The following is a 20,685-nucleotide window of genomic DNA, read 5'->3' on the forward strand; positions in this document are numbered from 1 at the left end:
CTCCGTGGAAACAACCAGTCCACCACTGCGGACCGCTCTAGGAGCAGGAGCCTGTCATTCCTCGAGTTTAGAAGCGTTCTTTCCATCACTACGCCCGCTCCCCACCACAGTCTGCGTCCCAGTTTCAACACTTTACCGCGAAATCCGTAATAAAGAAAACGGTGTTCATTAACAAAGTTCCATTTATTTTATTTTTAAACGTGTGTTGGAAGGGGGGGAACGGGGTGAACAGGGTATGTAACTGGAGAGGATAGTCAACATTAACTGGGTAAAGAAACGGGGGCAGGTTCAGCTTCTCTAAACAAACTTAATAGTCACAGGTTACCCTGCTCACTGAGGAACCTAGCTTTCAAAGCCTCCCGGATGCACAGCGTGTCCCGCTGGGCTCTTCTAATCGCACGGCTGTCTGGCTGGGCGTAATCAGCAGCCAGGGTATTTGCCTCAACCTCCCACCCCGCCATAAAGGTCTCCCCCTTGCTCTCACAGAGATTGTGGAGCACACAGCAAGCTGCAATAACAATGGGGATATTGGTTTCGCTGAGATCAGAGCGAGTCAGTAAGCTTCTCCATCTCCCCTTGAGACGTCCAAAAGCACACTCCACCACCATTCTGCACTTGCTCAGACGGTAATTGAAGAGTTCTTTTTCAGTGTCCAGGGCGCCTGTATAGGGCTTCATGAGCCAGGGCATTAGCGGGTAGGCTGGGTCCCCGAGGATCACTATAGGCATCTCCACATCTCCAACAGTTATTTTGTGGTCCGGGAAGTAAATACCTTCCTGCAGCCGTCTAAACAGACCAGAGTTCCTGAAAACACGAGCGTCATGAACCTTGCCCGGCCATCCGAAGTTGATGTTTGTAAAACGTCCCCTATGGTCCACCAGTGCTTGCAGCACCATTGAAAAGTAGCCCTTTCGGTTAATGTACTGGCTGGCCTGGTGGTCCGGTCCCAGGATAGGGATGTGAGTTCCATCTATAGCCCCACCACAGTTTGGGAATCCCATCGCGGCGAAGCCATCTATGATGACCTGCACGTTTCCAAGGGTCACTACCTTTGAGAGCAGTAGCTCAACGATTGCGTTGGCTACTTGCATCACAGCAACCCCCACGGTAGATTTGCCCACGCCAAAGTGGTTCGCGACTGACCGGTAGCTGTCTGGCGTTGCAAGCTTCCAGAGGGCTATGGCCACTCGCTTCTGGACAGTCAGGGCTGCTCATATCCGGGTGTCCTTGTGCTTCAGGGCAGGGGACAGCAACTCACAAAGTTCCAGGAAAGTTCCCTTCCGCATCCGAAAGTTTCGCAGCCACTGTGATTCATCCCAGACCTGCAGCACTATGCGGTCCCACCAGTCCGTGCTTGTTTCCCGGGCCCAGAATCGCCGTTCCACAGCATCAACATGACCCATTGCCACCATGATGTTCACGGTGCGGGGTCCCGTGCTTTGTGAGAGGTCTGTGCCACTCTCAGACTTAATGTCCTCACCGCGCTGCTGTAGCCTCCTCGCCCGATTTCTCAGCATCTGCCTCTGGAAAAGGTGGATGATAAGGTGCGAGGTGTTGACAACGGCCATAACTGCAGCGATGGTCGCAGCGGGCTCCATGCTCGCAGTGCTGTGGCGTTCGCGCTGTCACTCACCAGAAAAGTGCGCGAACTGATTGCCCGCTGGCGCTTTCAGGGAGGGCGGGCGGGAGTGACGGTTGGATGACGACAGTTACCCAAAACCACCCTCGACACATTTTTTTCCCCAGCAGGCATTGGGGGCTCGACCCAGAATTCCAGTGGGCTGCGGGGACTGCGGGAACTGTGGGATAGCTGCCCACAGTGCACCGCTTCCAATATCGACGCTTGCCCCGTTAGTGTGGACTCACAAAGTCGAATTACTGTCCTTAGTGTGGATACACACGTTCGACTTTGTAATATCGAGTTCCACATATTCGATTTAAGTAAAATCGAACTACTCTCGTAGTGTAGACATACCCTTAGACAACGTCCATCACTATCTGACACTACTGACTTTTATACACGACAGCTTGGCAATGAGATTCTAGGAGGCTAGTGGGTTTAGAAACACTGAACATATTAAAATATATTTGTGTTTTAGACACCACAAGTACAGACCAGTCATGGCCACTAACAGTGTTATCCACTTTCTCTTTAGTCAGTGAAGTATCGAGGTAACCACTCCCTTATGTTTTGTACTAAAGCAACACATGAATATGCTTAATGCAAGATTTAAGTAGTGTAGTAGACTACAGTTACAAAAAGACAGGAAATGTAAAATATACTGTCCCTACAGCAATGTTAACTGGTTCATTAGTCTTGCTATGTATGCTAGGTCCATTAATGTATAGTAGACTAATTAGTTTTAAGGTATACTGGATCCATGTATAATGTACACTAGATCCATTCCTTTTTACCAATCATCAATTTTCTCCTGTTTCTGATTTGTAGAGGGTTTGTTGGGATCATTTTGCCACATGCGTGCTGTGAGTCTGTTGTGTGTGGTCCAGTGAAGCAATTACAACTCTTATTTCATTGGTCCCAACAGGAGCCTGGCATCATCAGCACCAGTTCTGGGCTCCCTAGTCAGCCCAAATAGGAGAGTGGCAGTGATGGAGCTAACGCTGGGTGAATAATGAAAAAAGTAGTCACTGCATAATTTATTTGAAAAATATCCTGACATTTGTCAAGTGAATTATTCAACTAATTTCATTCAATCAGCTGTTGCTATCACAGAGAATGTGAGGATTCATTAGCTTTGATTAAAATCTCAGTAGAAGCAGAGTAAGTATATTCAGAATTGGTTTCATACTTTAAAAAGCAATGATCTCACCCAATCTAAACAAAATTCTCAATAAGGATTATGTCAATGCTAAGTTTCAAAGCGTTGTTTATTCTCTGACATTTCTCCCCCACTCCACCCTATTTGGTCAGAAGTGTCTAAAAGGGCTTAACTGAAAAATAAAATCACTCTTGGGTACAGAGTAAAAGTCAATCCTGCAAACACTTATGCATGATCTTAACTTTGGTGGCAATTTGGCGGCAGGTCCTTCGCTCCGAGAGGGACTGAGGGACCCACCGCCGAATTGCTGCTGCCCTTGGTATTGGCCGCCCTAAGCACCTGCTTCTTTAGCTGGTGCCTGGAGCCGGCCCTGGTCCCGATATTCAGGTAAGGAGGTGAGCGGGTGGGAGGTGCTGACTCCGTGGGTGCTCCAGGGTTGGAGCACCCATGGGGAAAAATTGCAGCCAAGCTCCCTCCTCCTCGCCTCCTTCTCCCTCTCTCCCCCCAGCATGCCGCATCCCTGCTCCTTCCCCCCTCCCAGCGCTTCCTGCCGCGGCACTTAGCACTTTCCAGGAGGAAGGGGGCGGAGCGAGGGCAGATGCTTGGGCAGGAAGAGGCGGGGGGGTGGGCGAGCACCCACCTGGCAGAGGGGAAGTCGGTGCTGGAGAGGTGAGTGGCGGGCGGGGGGGTGAAGAGGGAAGGGGCGGGCGGGGAGGGTGAAGAAGCGAGTGAGCGGCGGGCGGCCGGGGTGGGTGAGGAGGCCAGCGGTGGGTGGGGGACTGAGGAGGGATGCAGCAAACCAGCAGGGGATGAGGAAGGGCGTGGTGGGGGGGGGCGAGCGGGGAGGGCGTGGGACCTGGGGCAGAGTGGGGGTGGAGCCTGGGAGGCGCGGGGGTGGACTGTGGGCGGGGCTGACGGCACCCCAATGTGTCCCGATATTTTACTGTTGTGATCTGGTCACCCTACATGTGAGCAGCCCCACTGAAGTCACTGAGAGGACTTACGTGAGTTAAGTTAAGCACATGTGTAAGTGTGTGCTTGTTCCCGCCGAAAGCATGGAAGAAATATATAAAGAAGCAAATAGGAAAAAAAATAAAAATAAAAAAGAGGGGAAAAAAGGAATGGGGAAAAAATGTGACATGTGTTACCTTAAACATAGCAAGCACTGGGAAACACCCTCTATAGTATAAGAGTCAGATCTGGTTCTTTCAAATTGTTATCTTATTGACCTTCTGTAGTCAACATGTCAAGCAGTGATTTATGATTGCCTTTCCCTATGGCTGATGATAGTATTACTTATGGGAATGAAGAACTGGATTTTAAATGGCATAAGACTCAGAATAAAGAAGTAAGTGAATGCCTGAGGACCCCAATTCAATCCACTGTCTCAGTAAAGGGTACTCCCTTAGCCCAGATCAGGTCAGAGGAGAACACAGATACCACACCCCCAAACAATAGTTGAAATGAAAAATACAAAAGAAGTATTTAACCAATGCATGCAAAAAAACCCCAACATGTGACCATTTCATAGAGCTCATTAAATCTATACATGGCAGCAGGATAAACACTCATTCAATCTACAGTCTGGAAGTCATCTGTGTTTTATTCATCTCTGTGTTAGCATCCCAACCGCATCTGATCTTCTGGATCTTCTTCCTAAGGCATGGGAGAAGCAGGATGCTTTTACAAAGCAGGACTATAATAGGAAGAAAAATGGCTATCATAAATGTAGGGGGGGTGTACCACACAAATTGGTTTACGTCAACCCATTTATTCCAGGCAAATACCAATGCGTGAATTGTGCATAGCAGCAAAGCTAAATACCCCATCTTGCTCTGGAAAGAGAAAAGAACACAAGTTTATTTTTTTCCAATAACAGTAAAAAATGTACTTTTTAGGCAGATGTTGTAAGCACTAAGGGCTTGATGCATAACTCACAAAAGTCACTGGGCTTTAGATCAGATCAAAGACCATTAATTCAGTAACTAAGGGGCTCAATCCTACACCCATCAAAGTAGTGGCAAAATTCTCCTCGACTTTAATGGGAGAGACTTTGGGCACATTTTTGCAACTTTTCCCCAGAGCAGAAGTATAAATGAGATGTCAAGAGAGATGGGTGGTCTATGGTGCTACATGCAAATCGTACTTTCCTCAGAAGACATAGGTCCATTCTTGATATCAGCTTAGTTTCCCCACATGCCATTTTTATCCTGCGTTAGCAGGAGCATGGATGTGACTTGATGTTTTGTTAGGTCTTTCCCACCTCTTATTTCTATAAGTACAAAGTACGATTTTTTTTTAAATTTCTTGCAAAGCGAATTATTACAATCAAGAACTTCTGATGTTCCGTGCTATGAAAAAAAACCCAATTTAATAACTGTAGAAGAGCTCAGTGCAGAAATAACTCCCACTGACATCACTGGATTTGATTTAGGATGCTCAGGGAATTCAGGATCGGGCCCGAAGAGAAAGAAGTACTAGCAGCAACACCGAGAAAACAAATTTTTTTTAATGTAACTTTTCATAGTAATCACTGGGAAATCATACACTGCACTTTCATGTTCTAGATATCCCTTCACATAATCAGATTGATAAATTATTTGTTTACAAAACTAATCTAGCATATTAGTGTTATTCTTCTGGTTAGATGGACTTCTTTACCTTGCTGTTGGTATGGGCTGGGTGACGCCTAGTTGAAGAAGAAGGTGGGTATAACTGCTGCCCTTTCATTTAGGACAGCATGAGAAGCTATTGAGCTCCTCTAGAGAACTGAGACGTTGAAACACTACGAGCATCACTCAAAACAAAGGCAGATGCGAGACAGGTCAGAAACAGAGTCACACAGGTGAAGGGGTTTCACTGGATATTGTTTTAGTGGAGATGTGTGTGTCTGTGATAAAAGCAGGAGGGAAGAAAAAACACCACAGAAGCTGAGACACAAGCAGTAGAAGGCCAAGGGCACAGCCAGAACCAGCACTGTCTGGGAATGTGTCCTTGAGAGAGCTTTGGGGCTAAGTGCTGGCTGGAACTGAGAGAAACGAAACTGTCTCCTGCTATTTGATTCCTGCTGTGTTCAGGCAAACAGGACTTTATGTACATTCTTTGGAAATTAACAGAGTTGTATCAGAGATACACTGGAGTATCAGCGATTTCTCCTCTACTGAAACAACCCTCTAGATCCTGAATCTTGGCTTACTGGTTGGGTCAAAAAGGGATAACAGTACTTTAATATGAATAGCCAAAATTGTGAGGTAGAGGCCCCTCTTCACTACCTTCCCCCAGCTACTCTCTATACATCTGAGAATTTTCACCACAACTGATTGCATCTCAAGTTACAGTATATATGACCCCCCATCACAGCACTGTCAGGAGATACTCATTGATGACCTAATGCAAAGTGCTTAATAGGTCATCAGACTTTCATGTTTAGGTGCTCAGGGCCTGATTCACCACTCTTCTAAACCAGTTTTACACTGACTTCAGGAGAGTCTTTTAAAATTAATACTAATGTAAGTTAGAGGAAAACCCCAGCCCCTCAAACTGACGCCTAGGTGGCTGAAGCAAGCACATGTGGATGCTGAGATTGGTACATATGTAGGATTGATTGGGTGTACCTATGGGCAGAATTTGACCCCTTACTTTTTCAACTAGGTTCCTTTGCTTTGAATACACCTTTTGTGCTGGAGAGGGAGAATGAAAGCCTATGTTTATGGTAAGGACCTGATCCTTGCCCTCCCTTCCATCTGCTTTGTGCTGCTCAGGCACATCAGGGCATGTCTGGGCCAGTAGGAATGGGCCAAGTTATTTCTGAAATGCCTTTTATGGCAATGATACTTGGCCAATAGAATGATCCCAAAGTGACCATCACTGTCAGTGGCCAGCCCCTGGATTAGTGGAGCAGAAAGGCGGCCTTTCCCCCTACCTTGTCTCCTATACTGAATGCAAGTTGGCTTGGTCCCAAGGATCTGGCCTTAATGGTTTGATATAGGATGTGGCAGTACAAATGCATCTCCGCTGCCCTGCCAACATACCTTGATCCTGTTCTGGACTCAAAAGAATCTCATGTTAACACCCTTCTAATACCTGACTTTATGATCAAGCCTCGAACAAAGGTGCAAATTGTGGGGGTGTTTTTTGTGATGGACTGCACTGAGTCCAGAGTCTCATTTCTCATGCAGTAAGTCATGGAACAGCCATCTGATTTTTTATAACCAAGAATGTCAAGTTGGTGACATCTGAACTAGTGTCCTACAGGTGTGAGGATACTCCTTGTCATTAACAATCTCTAATCCTCAACAACATTGTAGCCTACCAATATGTCAATCTTTTTTTGCCAAGTAACAAAGTAGTATGTTTGTTGCAAAGCAATTGGCAAAGGACACCGAGTAAATTTTCAGACTGGTTTCCATGAACACTGTGATGGTCTGATATTTTAAAGAAAGGCTATTACTGCTGATCTTAATTTATAATGTAAAATCCTCCAAGAGCACACAGATCACATGTAATGTTTATGTGTACCTGAATACAGTGGAACTCTCTCCAGGTCAAAGAATGGCTGACAGATGGAATTGATGTTACTGCCAGTATGGCCAGCAGAGCTAGTCCCAGAATCCCTAGAGACACGTAAATCTCCATTCTCCAGACATCATGTTCAATCCAGGCATTTTCCTTTTTTTGCTTGACCTGCCAAAAGAACATCACATTTAAAGTGACAGACTGACACAGGACCTTGCTGTTCCCAAGAATTGTAGCTATTTACATTAGAGTCATTTAGCCATGAGCCAACAGAAATACTGGGCTTTGTTTTCACTCTCTTTCTTTTGCTTTTGCCCTACAAGTGAGAACACAGCTGAGTCTCTGCATTTAACTGTTAGGTTATTTACTTCTGATGACAAAGGTTGCATCAGTCTATGCTGAAGGAAAATCACCTAGATTGAGAAGTGTTTACTGACTTGAGAAATGCCTTGACCCAGAGGAGACTTTTCCTGCAGCCTTCGTAACCTGACTTCACAGCAGGGGAATCTTTATTCTTTCACAAACAGAATTCCACCTATGGCTAAACACCATATTTGGAAGATTCTAACAGGAAATATATTAACCTGGACTATTTTAAGGGGCTAATCAGCAGGCATTCTCAATTACTTTGTTATCCTGCCAGGATAGCTATTTAGCTCTAAGAATTACACTTGGCCCATTGAGCTGCCCTGAAAACAATGGTCTGTACAGAGGAAAGGATTAGACTTCAGAGGACCTTGATCCTCCAGGTTATTCTAATTTATGGCTGCCTGCAACAGCCCTTAAGAGGCCATTGCATCAGGTAGGGATCATCACAATGCAGTGTGCTCCAGTCACAGTCATTCTAGCCTGACCTGGCACCAGGACACTCTCTATACTGGGTGGACTGCGAGTGGCTTAGCAGCACTACACTACCTGGGGATACTCTAATGCCAGGGAAATTCCCAGCAGGCCATTCAGGCCAGTTTTTTGTAAATTCTGGAGCAAAGAGCTTGTGCATGTGCAGAATTCTCAAGAAGCTGAAAGCACCCTACCCTCTTTGAGTCAAACACATCTACGCTCATAGGAGCCAACTCCATGGGTGCTCCGGGGCTGGAGCACCCATAGGGAAAAATTAGTGGGTGCAGCCAAGCTCCCCTCACTCCCACCCCACCTCCTCCCCCCCGAGCGTGTCGTGTCCCCTCTCCTCTGCCTACCTCCCAGTGTTTCCCGCCCGGCCATCGCCAAACAGCTGTTTGGTGGCGTTAGCATGCTCTGGGGGAGAGGGGGGAGGAGCAGAACGTCACGCGCTCAGGGGAGGAGGCGGGGAAGAGGCAGGGCTGGGGATTTGGGGAAGGAGTTGGAATGGGGGCAGGGAGGGGGCGGAGACTTTGGGGAAGGGGTTGGAATGGGCAGGGCAGGGGTGGGAAGAGGCGGGGCAAGGGCAGGGCCTCATGGAAAGGGTGGCATGGGGGCAGGGGGAGAGGGAGGGTTGAGCACCCAGGGGAAAGTGGGCAAGTCGGCACCTATGTCTACGCTGTTAGCGGAAAGCTGAGATAGGACTTTAAGACTAACACCACTTCATACTTATTTGTTACTTATAGGACAATGGCAATCGGGATTAGTACAGGAGCTGTACAGATAGGAAGACAGTCAGGTGAGGATCTCAAAGTACTTTACAAACAACTAATTACCTGTGAGGCAGGTATGATTGTAGCTGTTTTATGGAGGGCTAATCTCAAGCCCACATAGGGGAAGTGACTTGCTCAAGAGTATGCAGATTCATTGGCAGACCCATGATTGACACCTGGAGGACGGGACTCTTAGTTCCAGGCTTTAGCAATCAGATTCTGCTCTCTCACTTTAACATACCCTGGCCTGTTAAATGAAGCAATATATACTTTGTGGGTCAGCCCATTGGTTTTTAAACAAAGAGCTTTGTGGCGGCTGCCTCAGATTCAAATGAAAATCTTTCTCCTCACAGGCTTCTCTGCGTGAATTGAGTAGATGTGAGATCAGGACTCTGTCAATAAAGAAGTTTTAGTTCGATATTTGGACCCAATCATACCTGCTGGTACGCCCAGTTCAAAAGCTTGTATCTGTAAGATCTCCTCATTGGGTAGCACAAGCTATAGCATGCATGCATTGAGGCAAAGAAAAAACTGAGAAGGCCGAGTTGCTTTCTTGATAACATCCACCCATTCAACCACTGTGGAAATCGTTTGTACTTGGTCCCATAGTGGAGCTGGAAACCTGCAGCTAATATCCCTGGTAAATAAACCAGTGCAAGAAGGGTGATTGAAACCACTGGTAAAACTTTGTTTATGACCAGGATTGGAATTTTATAGAAAGTGTTTTCATTAGTAGTGACAAAAGGGTGGACAACATCTCTCAGAAAAGTATAGATAAATATTAGCAATGAGGCTATAGATGCTATCTTCAGTGGCAAGTGCCATTTGGGGAAGAGATCTTGCTTGCAGTATTGATCTGAAGGGTATTCAAACTCATCAAAATGATGTGTTTGTCGTAAATGAAAAAACGCAACCTCTTCGTGGGTGTAGGTGACTTGCAAATCCGTATTCTGAAAAGGATAAAAAGAAAAAAAAATGTGTCAAGTTTAAGAGGAAATTAAAGAATCCATCAATCATGTTAGACTCCTGCATTATTGCCCTTTCACCATATGTTTCCCTTACATTATACAAAACAGTAACATAATAGCTATCAAAGACAAGACAGCTCAAACATGTGATGTTTCAACTCTCAGATACTTAGGTACTTAGTTGATCTGTGCTGAGGCAATTTAAATTTAGATTTCTGGTTCCCTATTCATCCTCCAAGGTGGCTTCTGAATAGATTTTCACTCCAGGAAGTTAACTACCACAAGAGAAGATTTCATTATGACCTCTTCTGATAACAGGAATAAATTTCAAGACACAGATTAATAATGTAAACCAAATAACGCACATGGCAATGGAAGCCAGAGATTGTATAATACAACATTCTAGTCAGCCAGTGATATTTTAACTGCATTTGCAGGAGAAATTGAAATTTTTTTGATTGATGGTTCACAGACAGTAGAAACCAGAGAGCTAGGAGTACACATCAGCCCACTCCACGCTTGAGTCTCCTCCTCCCTCACCAGATACACACAAGATCTAATAGTTTTCTGCCTCATTTCCCCCTTCAGAAATGATATGAAATTAGATCATCTCAACTACAAAATTTAATTTTCTTCTGCCAGGTAGGCATGGCTTGATTGACTCTTGCTGAAGTTGGTGACAAAACTCTCATTGACTTTGGTGGGAGCAGAATTAGGCCAGAACTTCAGCATAACACTATAGCATACATTACAGTCAGTGAATTTAAAGATTGTCCTGTGGTTATTAACTCTTGGAGAGGGAAACAGATTAGAATTTATGTTTTCCTTTTATATCTATGCAATGATGGGATGCTGGTAAAAGTTTGTCTGTGGGTGAGGAATTGCATTTATTCTTCACAATCCAAAAGGAGTGTTCCCTTCATAATCCCGTAAAAATAAAATAAAGCCTCAAATAAGCCAGAAATGGTTCCGTTTGAAGACATCTAACTTGGCATATGTCCAGAACTCAGTGAAGAAAAGTCTCTGTACTAGATTTGGGAAAAAATAATTAGCGACTGTAATTTGGAAGTTCTAAATCTGCCTCATGTTAGGACATTGGAGGACTCCCAAACACAGGCGCTAACTTTCTTCTTTCCGGGTGGGTGGTTCACCCCTGCTTTGCCCAGAGTCCCTGCCCCCACTCTGCTCCTTCCTCCAAGGCCCCACTCTTGCTCTGCCTCTTCCTGCCTCCTCTCCACCCCCTCCCCCGAGTGTGCCCTGCCTTCACTCCACCTCTTCCCACCCTGCTCCGACCCCCTCCCCACAGTGCCTACTGCCTGCCGCTGAACAGCTGATCAGCGGCAGGCGCTGGGCGAAGAGGCAGAGCAGGGGGAGAAGGGGGCCCGCCAAGCAGCTGACTGGCGGGTGGCTGGTGGGTGCTGAGCACCCACTATTTTTTAGCATGGGTGTTCCAGCCCCGGAGCACCCATGGAGTCAGTGCCTATTCTCCCAAAGCAGGTTCAGGGCTGTCATCCAGCATCATTCTCAAGAACCAAACTGCTCCATATGACAAGTCAGAGGGGGAAATTCAGAGATGATGTGCAAAAGGGGGCAGCATGTAGCTCATTGGTAATTGGGTGTGAGTCTCCACTTCAAGCTGGGAGTGTAATTTCCAGCTCAAGGAGACATACCTGTGCTAGCTATGATTGAGTAAGCATGCTAAAAATAGAATGTAGTCCCAGTGGCGTGAGGGATTGGTTGAGCAGCAGGAAGGGTAGCCAGCCCGAGTATGTAACTGTCCGAGACCACATGCACATACCTGGGGAAGCCAGCTCCTCCTGCCGCCACAGCTACACTCTATTTTTAGCATGCTAGCTCCATCAGAGCTAGCGAGGGTATGTCTCCTTGAGCTGGGAATTCCACACCGAGCTCGAAGTGCAGGCATACCCTAAGGCTTTGTCTTCACTGACAGAACAGTATTTGGGTTTTTGACAGCGAGATAACAAGTGTGCATAGTGATCTCGCTGTAAAATCCTAAGTGGAGACAAGGTACTCGCAATGGTTACTGCGTGACAGCGAGGTGAGATCAGCCCTCCTCTGCGGTTTGACCTATGCCTTGTCTCCAGTAGGTTTTACACTAGGACAGCTAACATGCTAGTTATGCCACAGTAAAAGCATAGCTTGTCTGTCTGTGAAGACAGACTCCATTAGATGCACTCAGGCTAGGGGTACCCCTACACTGCAATTGGAGATGTGACTGTAGCTCAGGTAGACATACCCGTGCTAGCTTTAATCTAGCTAGCATGGCTAAAAACAGAAGTGTAGTTGTGGCAGCTCAGGGTTCAGCACGGGCTATGCAAGCCCGCTGGGGTCCTTGAGTACCTACTCCCATCACTAGCCCATGCTGCCACATCTACACTGATACTTTTAGCAATGACCGTGTGAGTAAAGCCAGCGCGGCTATGTCTGCCTGAGCTGCAATCGTATCTTGGATTGCAGTGCAGACATTCCGTAAGCAGCTCTAGAGGGTGAGCAGAGGCAGGCTCAACTGGTGTAACATACATGCGGAGAGGACAGAAGATGGGGAAAATTATACGCACTAAAATTCATCTGTGAACTTGGCCCAGAGGTTCTAACCTTTTGAAGAAGTGGTTTGAAAGGCCTAATTCAATGATAAGGGATAGCTACCCTCAGGATAAGGAATTAGTTCTGTGACTCAGCACCTACTGAGGCTCTGGGGGATGGGCGGGCACAAGCCTGCCCACATCTAAAGGCCCGTCCCCCCAGCCTAAGGGGAGGAGCTACTTGACCCAGGCCTCAAGCAGATTTTGGGGGGAAACAAATGAAAAAAACCAGGCAAGGGAGTGAGGGTCACAGGGTTAAAAGCAGGGAGCCAGAGGCGGACACTGAGCAGAGAACCCTGGACTGTGCCCACTGCTTCTCAAAGTCATCCAGGGAGCCAGTGGACACGGCCCAGAGGAACTCTGCCCAGAGACATGACTTTAGGCAGGTTCAGAAATAGGCCCCACAGTCGCAGAGCACTTCCCAGTCCAGCTTCCTCCTGCAGAGGCAAATTTCTGCTGGAAAAGATTTTTTTTTGCTGGACTTTTCTTTTGGGGCAGTGAGGAAGACATAATGTTCATTGTGAGATGACTACTTTAAAAAGACTGTCTTTTAAAGGGGGAGTTCAGGGATTTCTTACTGGAATAAAATGATTTCTACTGGGCTTTGTTCAGCTAGTAGGGCACAACTCAAACCCCTTATGTAGTTCTGAACTGTGCTGCTACTCCACTGGCCCAAACTGTGTGTTTAAGCATGGTCTCTGACTACACAGAATGAAATGTCTTTATCTTTTTATCTCCTCGTGACAATATTGTTACAAGACTTAAAGATGAGCTGATGAGATCCCCGTGTTATGGAAACAGTTAATTCTCTAGAACAACCGAGGTGCGAGATCAAACATTTGCATGATGTATATGAGCTCTTTTTATATGGATGTTACCGAATCGTTATGGTTTCCCGTATTTCTCCCAGGCTCCGGTTTCTGAACTTCATCCTGATCCAGAGTATTCCTGCTCTCCATTACGGAGGAATCCTGAAAAATAACTACAGGATGTAAGTCATCAAGTGCTCAAATGCACTGCTGCAATTTTGTCACTTATTTTACTGAAATGCAGAAATGACCATATTTTTCATTTGCCATATGTTTTCAGGACCATTTGCCTCCTATGGAAGTGACACTCAGCCTGTGGCTTTAGAGTGGTGCATGCTTCCTTGAGGCACTCATGGCTCTAACTGGAGTTCCTTTCATTTTTTCCTGATCCTAGGCAGAATGAGGATCATGAGACCACTCAGTTCTGTCTGAGACATTAAAGGCAGCATAGGTAAAGCTGAGCAAGTTGAATGGACTTGCGAAGATCATGTCAATCCATAACAGTGAGGTCAAGGTTTGGAGAAGAAATAAAATGGAAAGGGTCTGCAGCACTATCCTCTCTTGGTTTCAATGCTGCCATTCTAATAATCCTTTTTTGTACCACTTCACACAGATTTCCAAGAGCATGATGTGGATTGGAAAGATACATGGGCAAGTGATATTCATGCATTAAGACATGCAGCTCTTATTCTGATACTACACATTCTAGAGATGAGAATCCCAACAATATCTGCCTGCTATTAAAGGCTTGTGATATTGTGGAGTATGTAGTGAAATTTACTATAATGGCTATCAGCTGGGCTGACAGCTGTTGTTGCAAAAGTAATGATTAGAAGCCAATTTATCAGTTTTCTGGAAATAAAAACATTCCTAATAAGCAATACTGAAAAAAGAAACTGTGAGAATGAATGCATGTTCTCATCCAATGAACACACGTCTCAGCTGTGGAGCTGCACACCATGAATCATACGGGACGGGTCATGAAAGTGCACTTGTTTTCTTGAGCCAGAATTAATGAAATAAAATATCTGCTGAATGTCCAATAATGAGATATGGGTTAGGAGGGTCCATAATAGCAGACATTAATAATTCTACTCTGTGGTAAATGCTAAATGAATTGGCAAGAAGCAGCCACAACCAGTGCACCCACTGAGACAAAGAAAATTACATTTAAAAGCCCAGCTGTTGAGGAAATAGCTAAATAGAATTATGGCTACGTAGATCATAATTATTATTATTGTATGACGAAAGTGTTGTAGTAAGTCCTTTCCTCACTGCACGTCAGCTCAACTTCCCACCTTCTACAGTGAAGCAGTAAAACCATTTAAAACTATAAGGGACAAGCTCCCGCTGTTGAATATAAGGTTTGCTGTCCACTTTGAGTTCAGCTGGTAAACCAAATGGTATTTTTCCTTCTGATGTGACCATTCCATTTTGTAACATGAAAAGCTGACTCAGAATTATGCTAAATAAATAAACTAAGGTCCAAAATCTGCAGCCCTCACTCAGGAAAAGCTACCTATGAAGACAATGGGAGATTTTACGGAGTAAGGACTGCAGGACTTGGCCTTATGAGAAGAGACATAATAAACATGATTAGAACCTACTGTGGGAGTTACATCTGAAAACCTGCTGTTATATTTGCAAAATTACAGCATAGGTATCAAGAACCAAAAGTTTTTCTTTTAAAGAACTCTGCATTGTTTGGACATATGCACACAGTTTCTAAAAAAAGAACTTTCCACATTTGCATTTAGCAAAGCTTTCGTTCTGAACTTTGTGGAAGATCTAGTGAGAAACACACAGTATTTGGAATAGTTAAAGTATTGTTGTGGATTTCCTCTACAGTCAGAATGGGATTAGATCTTCTCCAGGTTTTGAGACATTGTCCCTAAAAAGCGACCCAGGTGAGGATGTATGACAATCCGTGAACAAGCATTGTTCTTCACAGAAATAGTCTAAAGTCTGTTCCAATCAACCAACCCAGCGGGGTGGAAGTCAGACTCGCAGGCACAGGAAATATGAATAAGCTGCTGTTTACTGCAAACGGGAGCCTTGTCTGGAAACATTTCCCCAGGACTCGGACGACTTCTGTACAGGCAGCTCAGATTAAAGCCTGGAAAACTAAACCAAACAAGACTTTGTCACCCTGAGTCTGGGGTTTACTCCCCTCCCTTTGTGGACTGTAAAACTAGTTCTTACAGCGATTTCTGAGTCACCAGTTGCAGGAAGGTACTGATTGAATTTGCCGCTGGAGTGGGGGAGGGAGAGGACTCCGGAGTGAAGTGAAGTTAGGGGTTGCTCTCCAGGACTCCTCCTGCTCCCGTTGAAACGGGTCTCCTGAGAGCCCACCAGTGGCTCGGCTCAGTAAGTATTTGATTAATCAGGGCAAGGCAGGAGAAAGCGAATCGATTGCTGCTATTTGTCTGCGTGAACGTAAAACGCGGGGTGTTAGAAAACGCAGAGATTAAACTGAAGTTACTTACAAACTTTCTACCTCGGTTTAGGTCTCCAGGCTCAGGACAGGGTGAGATTCCAAGGCGCGCTGGCGCAGCCCACACGCGACCTTGCAAGTCTGATGCCCAGACTTCAGCCTGCCCATCCTCCCTCCCTCCTTCCTTCCAGCCCCGCCTTCTGCATCCATCCGGCTCCACCCCGTCTCTGCTGGGGCTGGGTGAAAACTGGATTTGCCAGAATCCTGCTGATTTTCGTCCACACAGCCCTCAAATTGTAAGGGCTAACTAGAGATCAGGTTTCACCGCGCCTTCTGCACCAAAAAACTTTAGGCTCATGCCCCCCCCGGTACAGAAATCTCCGGATCCGGCAGCTGGAGTTTTCTGGATCCAACCACGTTTGGCCCCCACCCTCAAATTCTAATGTGTGAAGAGAGGACACATGTAGCTGCTCCTCTCACCCCAAAGCCGTTCAGTCCCCAACGCATCCTGGCACATCAGTGCCACCACCAATCCATGGATCTGGTATCTGGATCCCGCGGGATCCAGCCAATTTTTGGCTCCCACCCTGCAAATTGCACTGCTTAGACCGAAGGCGAGACATCCCACTGCATCCTAGCGCAACAGTGGCGCAAAAAGCCGGAGCTAGCGCCCCAGATCCTGCCAGTTTGGGGCCCTAACTCCCCCCCTCCCCCCAATTTCCCAGCCTAAATAGAGAGCGCCTTGAGCTGTTCTTACCGCTCCCTGAAAAATCCTGGTCCTGAAACAGTGGTAGTTAATCCCTTGTTCCCTGTCCTCCTTTTCCTATCTTTGCCAATCGTCCTGTGAGGATCCTCTCTAACCCTTCTGCACTTTGACCCTGCCTCTTGCCAGATATTCTTGCCCTACCAAATAGAACACAAAATTAGGCGCGCTCCCTTTACACCAAAAATAAATAAAAATAAATCTGAACCCCAACGCCTGCCTCCTCCAGTCTCAAACCTACATCCCATGAACTACGCCTGCCCAATACCCTCCCTAAATCCGAGAACATGCCTCACCTCAATTGCACATTCAATTCCGAGCTCCCTCCCCTAACCCCGCTGCCAGCCAAACCCGTCTCCTTCCTGCTGACAAATGGCACTTCTGCAGCCCTGTCTCTACTAACGTAACCCTCACGACCAAAGTCTGCCCTGATCTTGCCCCTTTTATCTGTGGCAATTCTGACAAAGCTGACCCACCTTGGAGATGCATTCAGATCACTAGCTCCGGACTGTGTTCACACTAGTACTGTGGATTATCTTGTCGGCATTTGGGAAGTTACTGCCATTGATACAAAACGTTATTCGCCTCTCGCACTTGCTGTCAGAGTAAATCGCCTGTGCCTCGGGCTGCACTCGGGTTTAGAGGAGGTTTGCTAATGTAAACTCATCTTTGCTGTGCCTCATTTGGTTGTTTAATTCGAAGTACTTGACTCCACGCCTGTGGATCTACATAGCACAAGGTCGTCCAGGCTGAGCCATGTGGCTGGCAGCAGATAAGAGATTGCCTGTAGATATAGTTTTCTTCTCCTTTCGTGCTCTTTGTCACGCTTTAAAAATTACTGTCAGGGTGACATCTAGCGGTAGGAACATGAGGGGAGGCACATGACTGCTTTAATCAGTGACAGCTAAGGGTAGTGTTATATGTAGAGAGAACTGGCTCAGTCTTTATATAAAATATTAAGGTCCAAAGGCGGTCATGCTTCCATAGAGATCACTGGCAAAACTCTCATTAGAAATTCTCAATTGACTAGTTTAGTGGTATCTGGGCTACATTTGTTAAGTTACTTATAACATGACTAATATTGTTAAGCTGGGGGTTGGGCAATCATGTCATCTCATTGAAGCTGTTGATTATGACAGCCAACTTCCATTCAGGCTGAACAAGGAAACAATTAAGTGTCCTTTTGTTTAGTGAAAGGTAAAACAATGGAAAACCAGTACCAAAGGGCTAGACTGCTTGCAAACCTGGGCAGTGGCTAGACCATGCAGTCCAAGATGTGTCCCAGGCTTCTGATAACAAACATCAGGATGGAAGGATTGATTTGATTACAGCTGTGTATTTGTATGCAGGGGTGTCAAAGGGTGTACCTGCTCTGTAGTACTCCCTTCTAGCCCAGCCTGGCTCAGGAGCACCTGCCTCAGTTCCCTTTCACTCAGAGTCCCTTAAAAAGTCCATGCAAGCCAGATATTCAAAATATTTTCCTTTCTGGAGTCCAATTTATGAAGTCCTATACAGTCTTTCAAAAGAAAACAAACTTAGAAAGCCTTTATCCCCTTTTCAGATAGGCCCAGCTCCTCCTCCCCAATAACACAGCTTCCTTCTCCCCCCAGCACCTCTAGCCTAAAGATTAGCCTTCTCCACAGGCCTTCCCTACTGATTCAGGGCCCTTCAGGAACCATCTTACTCCCTACATTGTCTGCAGGCAATTGCTAACAGCTAGCAACAGCTGTGTCCCCCTTTACAAGGTCCAGGTGCCTTCCTGTAACCCTATTGGGCAGCAGGTAATCAGTCCAGATGCACAGGTCTTAAAGGGACCAGCCCCTCTGTGACAGGGGGAGAGAAGCAGCAGAAGCAGATAGTGAAGGTAGTAAGCAAGCGAAAGATACACATGTAGCATGATCCTGAGAAAAACTAAGCAAGAGTGCTTCTGGGTAGAGTGCTAGCTGAAAGAGACTTGGGATGTGAGGAAAGGAACTGTCTCCTGCTGTTTGATTCCTATTGAGGTCAGGGAAACAGGACTTTAGGTACAAGAATTATGAAGCCACTCTAAAAATGTTTATTGCCCCTGTCTTCTGCTAACTTGCCTGGCTAGGGCTGTCTGGTAAACTACACTGTTTAGGAATGGCTTGCTATTTTAACCATATTTTAGCATCAGGGGTATCCAAAAGCATGAGGTGAGACCACCAACTCTAATCTGAGAGGTGGCAACTGTACCTCTCAAAGTAAGAGGGGTCCTTCAGTCTTCATGGATCATGCAGTTCTTGGCCTCTCCGCTGAGTCTGCCAAATGGTGTGATGGGTGATGGTGAGTTTGTGATATGGGAACTGGAATGGAGACCCACCAAACTCATCTTATATAGAGGCCACCAAACAGCCATTAGATTGGAGGGGGAAAAAAACTTCTAATCACTACATGAGCTTCACTGTATTCAGACTGGTCTAGTGGTGCCAAGCTCTTTAGCAATGAGCTGAAGCATCCAGTTTCCCAATAGGTGCTAATTTAGGAAGGGGATTTTATTCTACCTAAGTTCTTATACGGCACTTGTCACCACAGTATCTGAACATTAAGTGAGGTGACTATCACCTGTCACATGTGGTTTGTTCTCTCATCTTCTCTCCACTGGGAAAATTACACGTGCAGCAGAGTGGTGCTAGGGTTGCCGTTATTTCCCCATGTTCTTTGTTAGGTGTTTCTATTAGAGAAGGCAAGGTTGAAGAAATGCACCTTGCTCTTGAAGTGGAAGGTGCAGGGCTGCCCAGAGGATTCAGGGGGCCTGGGGCAAAGCAATTTCGGGGGCCCCTTCCATAAAAAAAAGTAGTAACATGTATTTGGAAATGTAAAAAATAACCAGTGAAATACATTCAAAAATTAATTTTTAATAATTTGAAAATACACCAAATACATTATTTAAAAACATTAAATCCTTTAATAGTATGTATACATTTGAAATTACATAATGGGCTGTCGCTGGGTGAGGGTGATGGTTGGTGCCAATGGGCTGTCGCTGCCTGGGGGTGGCGCTACTGTTGCGCAGGGCTGGGTGGGGAGCTAGGCTCTGGGTCGGGGGGTGCCCGGCTCAGAGGGGCTGGGCTCAGAGCTAAACCACCCTTGCTGCAATTTAAGCCCATTGATTCTTGTCTGTCCTCAGAGGTTAAGAAGAACAATTTTTCTCCCTCCTCCTTGTAACAACCCTTTATGCACTTCTAAACTGTTTTCATGTCCCCTCTCAGTCTTCTCTTCTCCAGACTAAACAAACCCAATTTTTCAATCTTCCCTCAGAGGTCATATTTTCTAGATCTTTAATAATTTTTGTTGCTCTTCTCCGGACTTTCTCCAGTTTGTCCACATCTTTCCTGAAATGTGGTGCCCAGAACTGGACACAATACTCTAGTTGAGGCCTAATCAGCATGGAGTAGAGCGGAAGAATTACTTCTCATGTCATGCTTACAATACTCCTGCTAATACATCCCAGAATGATGTTTGCTTTTTTTGCAAAAGCATTACACTGTTGACTCATATTTACCTTGTGATCCACTATATCCCCCAGATCCCTTTCCGCAGTATTCCTTCCTAGGCAGTCATTTCCCATTTTGTATGTGTGCAACTGATTGTTCCTTCCTAAGTGGAGTACTTTGCATTTGTCCTTATTGAATTTCATCCTGTTTACTTCAGATCATTTCTCCAGTTTGTCCAGATCATTTTGAATTTTAATCCTATCCTCCAAAGCACTTGCAACCCCTTCCAGCTTGGTATCGTCTGCAAACTTTATAAGTGTACTCTCTATGCCATTATCTAAATCCTTTATGAAGATATTGAACAGAACCGGACCCAGAACCGATCCCTGCGGGACCCCACTCGTTATGCCCTTCCAGCATGACTGTGAACCACTGATAACTACTCTCTTGGAATGATTTTCCAACCAGTTATGCACCCACCTTATACTAGCTCCATCTAGGTTGCATTTCCCTAGTTTGTTTATGAGAAGGTCATGCGAGACAGTATCAAAAGCCTTACTAAAGTCAAGATATACCACATCTACCATTTCCCCGCTAGCCACAAGGCTGTCAAAGAAAGCTATCAGGTTGGTTTGACATGATTTGTTCTTGACAAATCCATGCTGACTATTATTTATCACCTCATTATCTTCTAGGTGTTTGCAAATTGATTGCTTAATTATTTGCTACATTATCTTTCCGGGTCCAG

General features: G+C 45.7%; 1 protein-coding gene across 1 annotated transcript; it reads right to left on the reverse strand.

Moving 5' to 3' along the window:
• Positions 1–3,799: 3,799 nt before the first annotated feature.
• Positions 3,800–13,439, reverse strand: STEAP1 (STEAP family member 1). Its single transcript, XM_029910961.1, has 4 exons — positions 13,355–13,439; positions 9,343–9,855; positions 7,299–7,463; positions 3,800–4,615 (listed from the first exon to the last, which is right to left on the reverse strand). The coding sequence occupies exons 1-4, from the start codon at positions 13,433–13,435 to the stop codon at positions 4,358–4,360; spliced, it is 1,017 nt and encodes a 338-aa protein (XP_029766821.1). The 5' UTR covers positions 13,436–13,439; the 3' UTR covers positions 3,800–4,357.
• Between the last annotated feature and the right edge of the window lie 7,246 nt (positions 13,440–20,685).

Source organism: Terrapene carolina, unplaced genomic scaffold (assembly GCF_002925995.2).
Source record: "Terrapene carolina triunguis isolate 2854851 unplaced genomic scaffold, T_m_triunguis-2.0 Scaffold84, whole genome shotgun sequence".
NCBI lineage: Eukaryota > Metazoa > Chordata > Testudines > Emydidae > Terrapene > Terrapene triunguis.

What these genes read in the sequence shown, in the direction of transcription:
- STEAP1 (XM_029910961.1), bottom strand. Translation starts at nt 13,435, where the DNA reads ATGGAGAGCAGGAATACTCTGGATCAGGATGAAGTTCAGAAACCGGAG. An exon ending in CGGGAAACCATAACGATTCG is followed by an intron (nt 9,856 to 13,354) that starts GTAACATCCATA and finishes TATCCTTTTCAG; the next exon opens with AATACGGATTTGCAAGTCAC. An exon ending in GAGAGTTCCACTGTATTCAG is followed by an intron (nt 4,616 to 7,298) that starts GTACACATAAAC and finishes TTCTCTTTCCAG; the next exon opens with AGCAAGATGGGGTATTTAGC.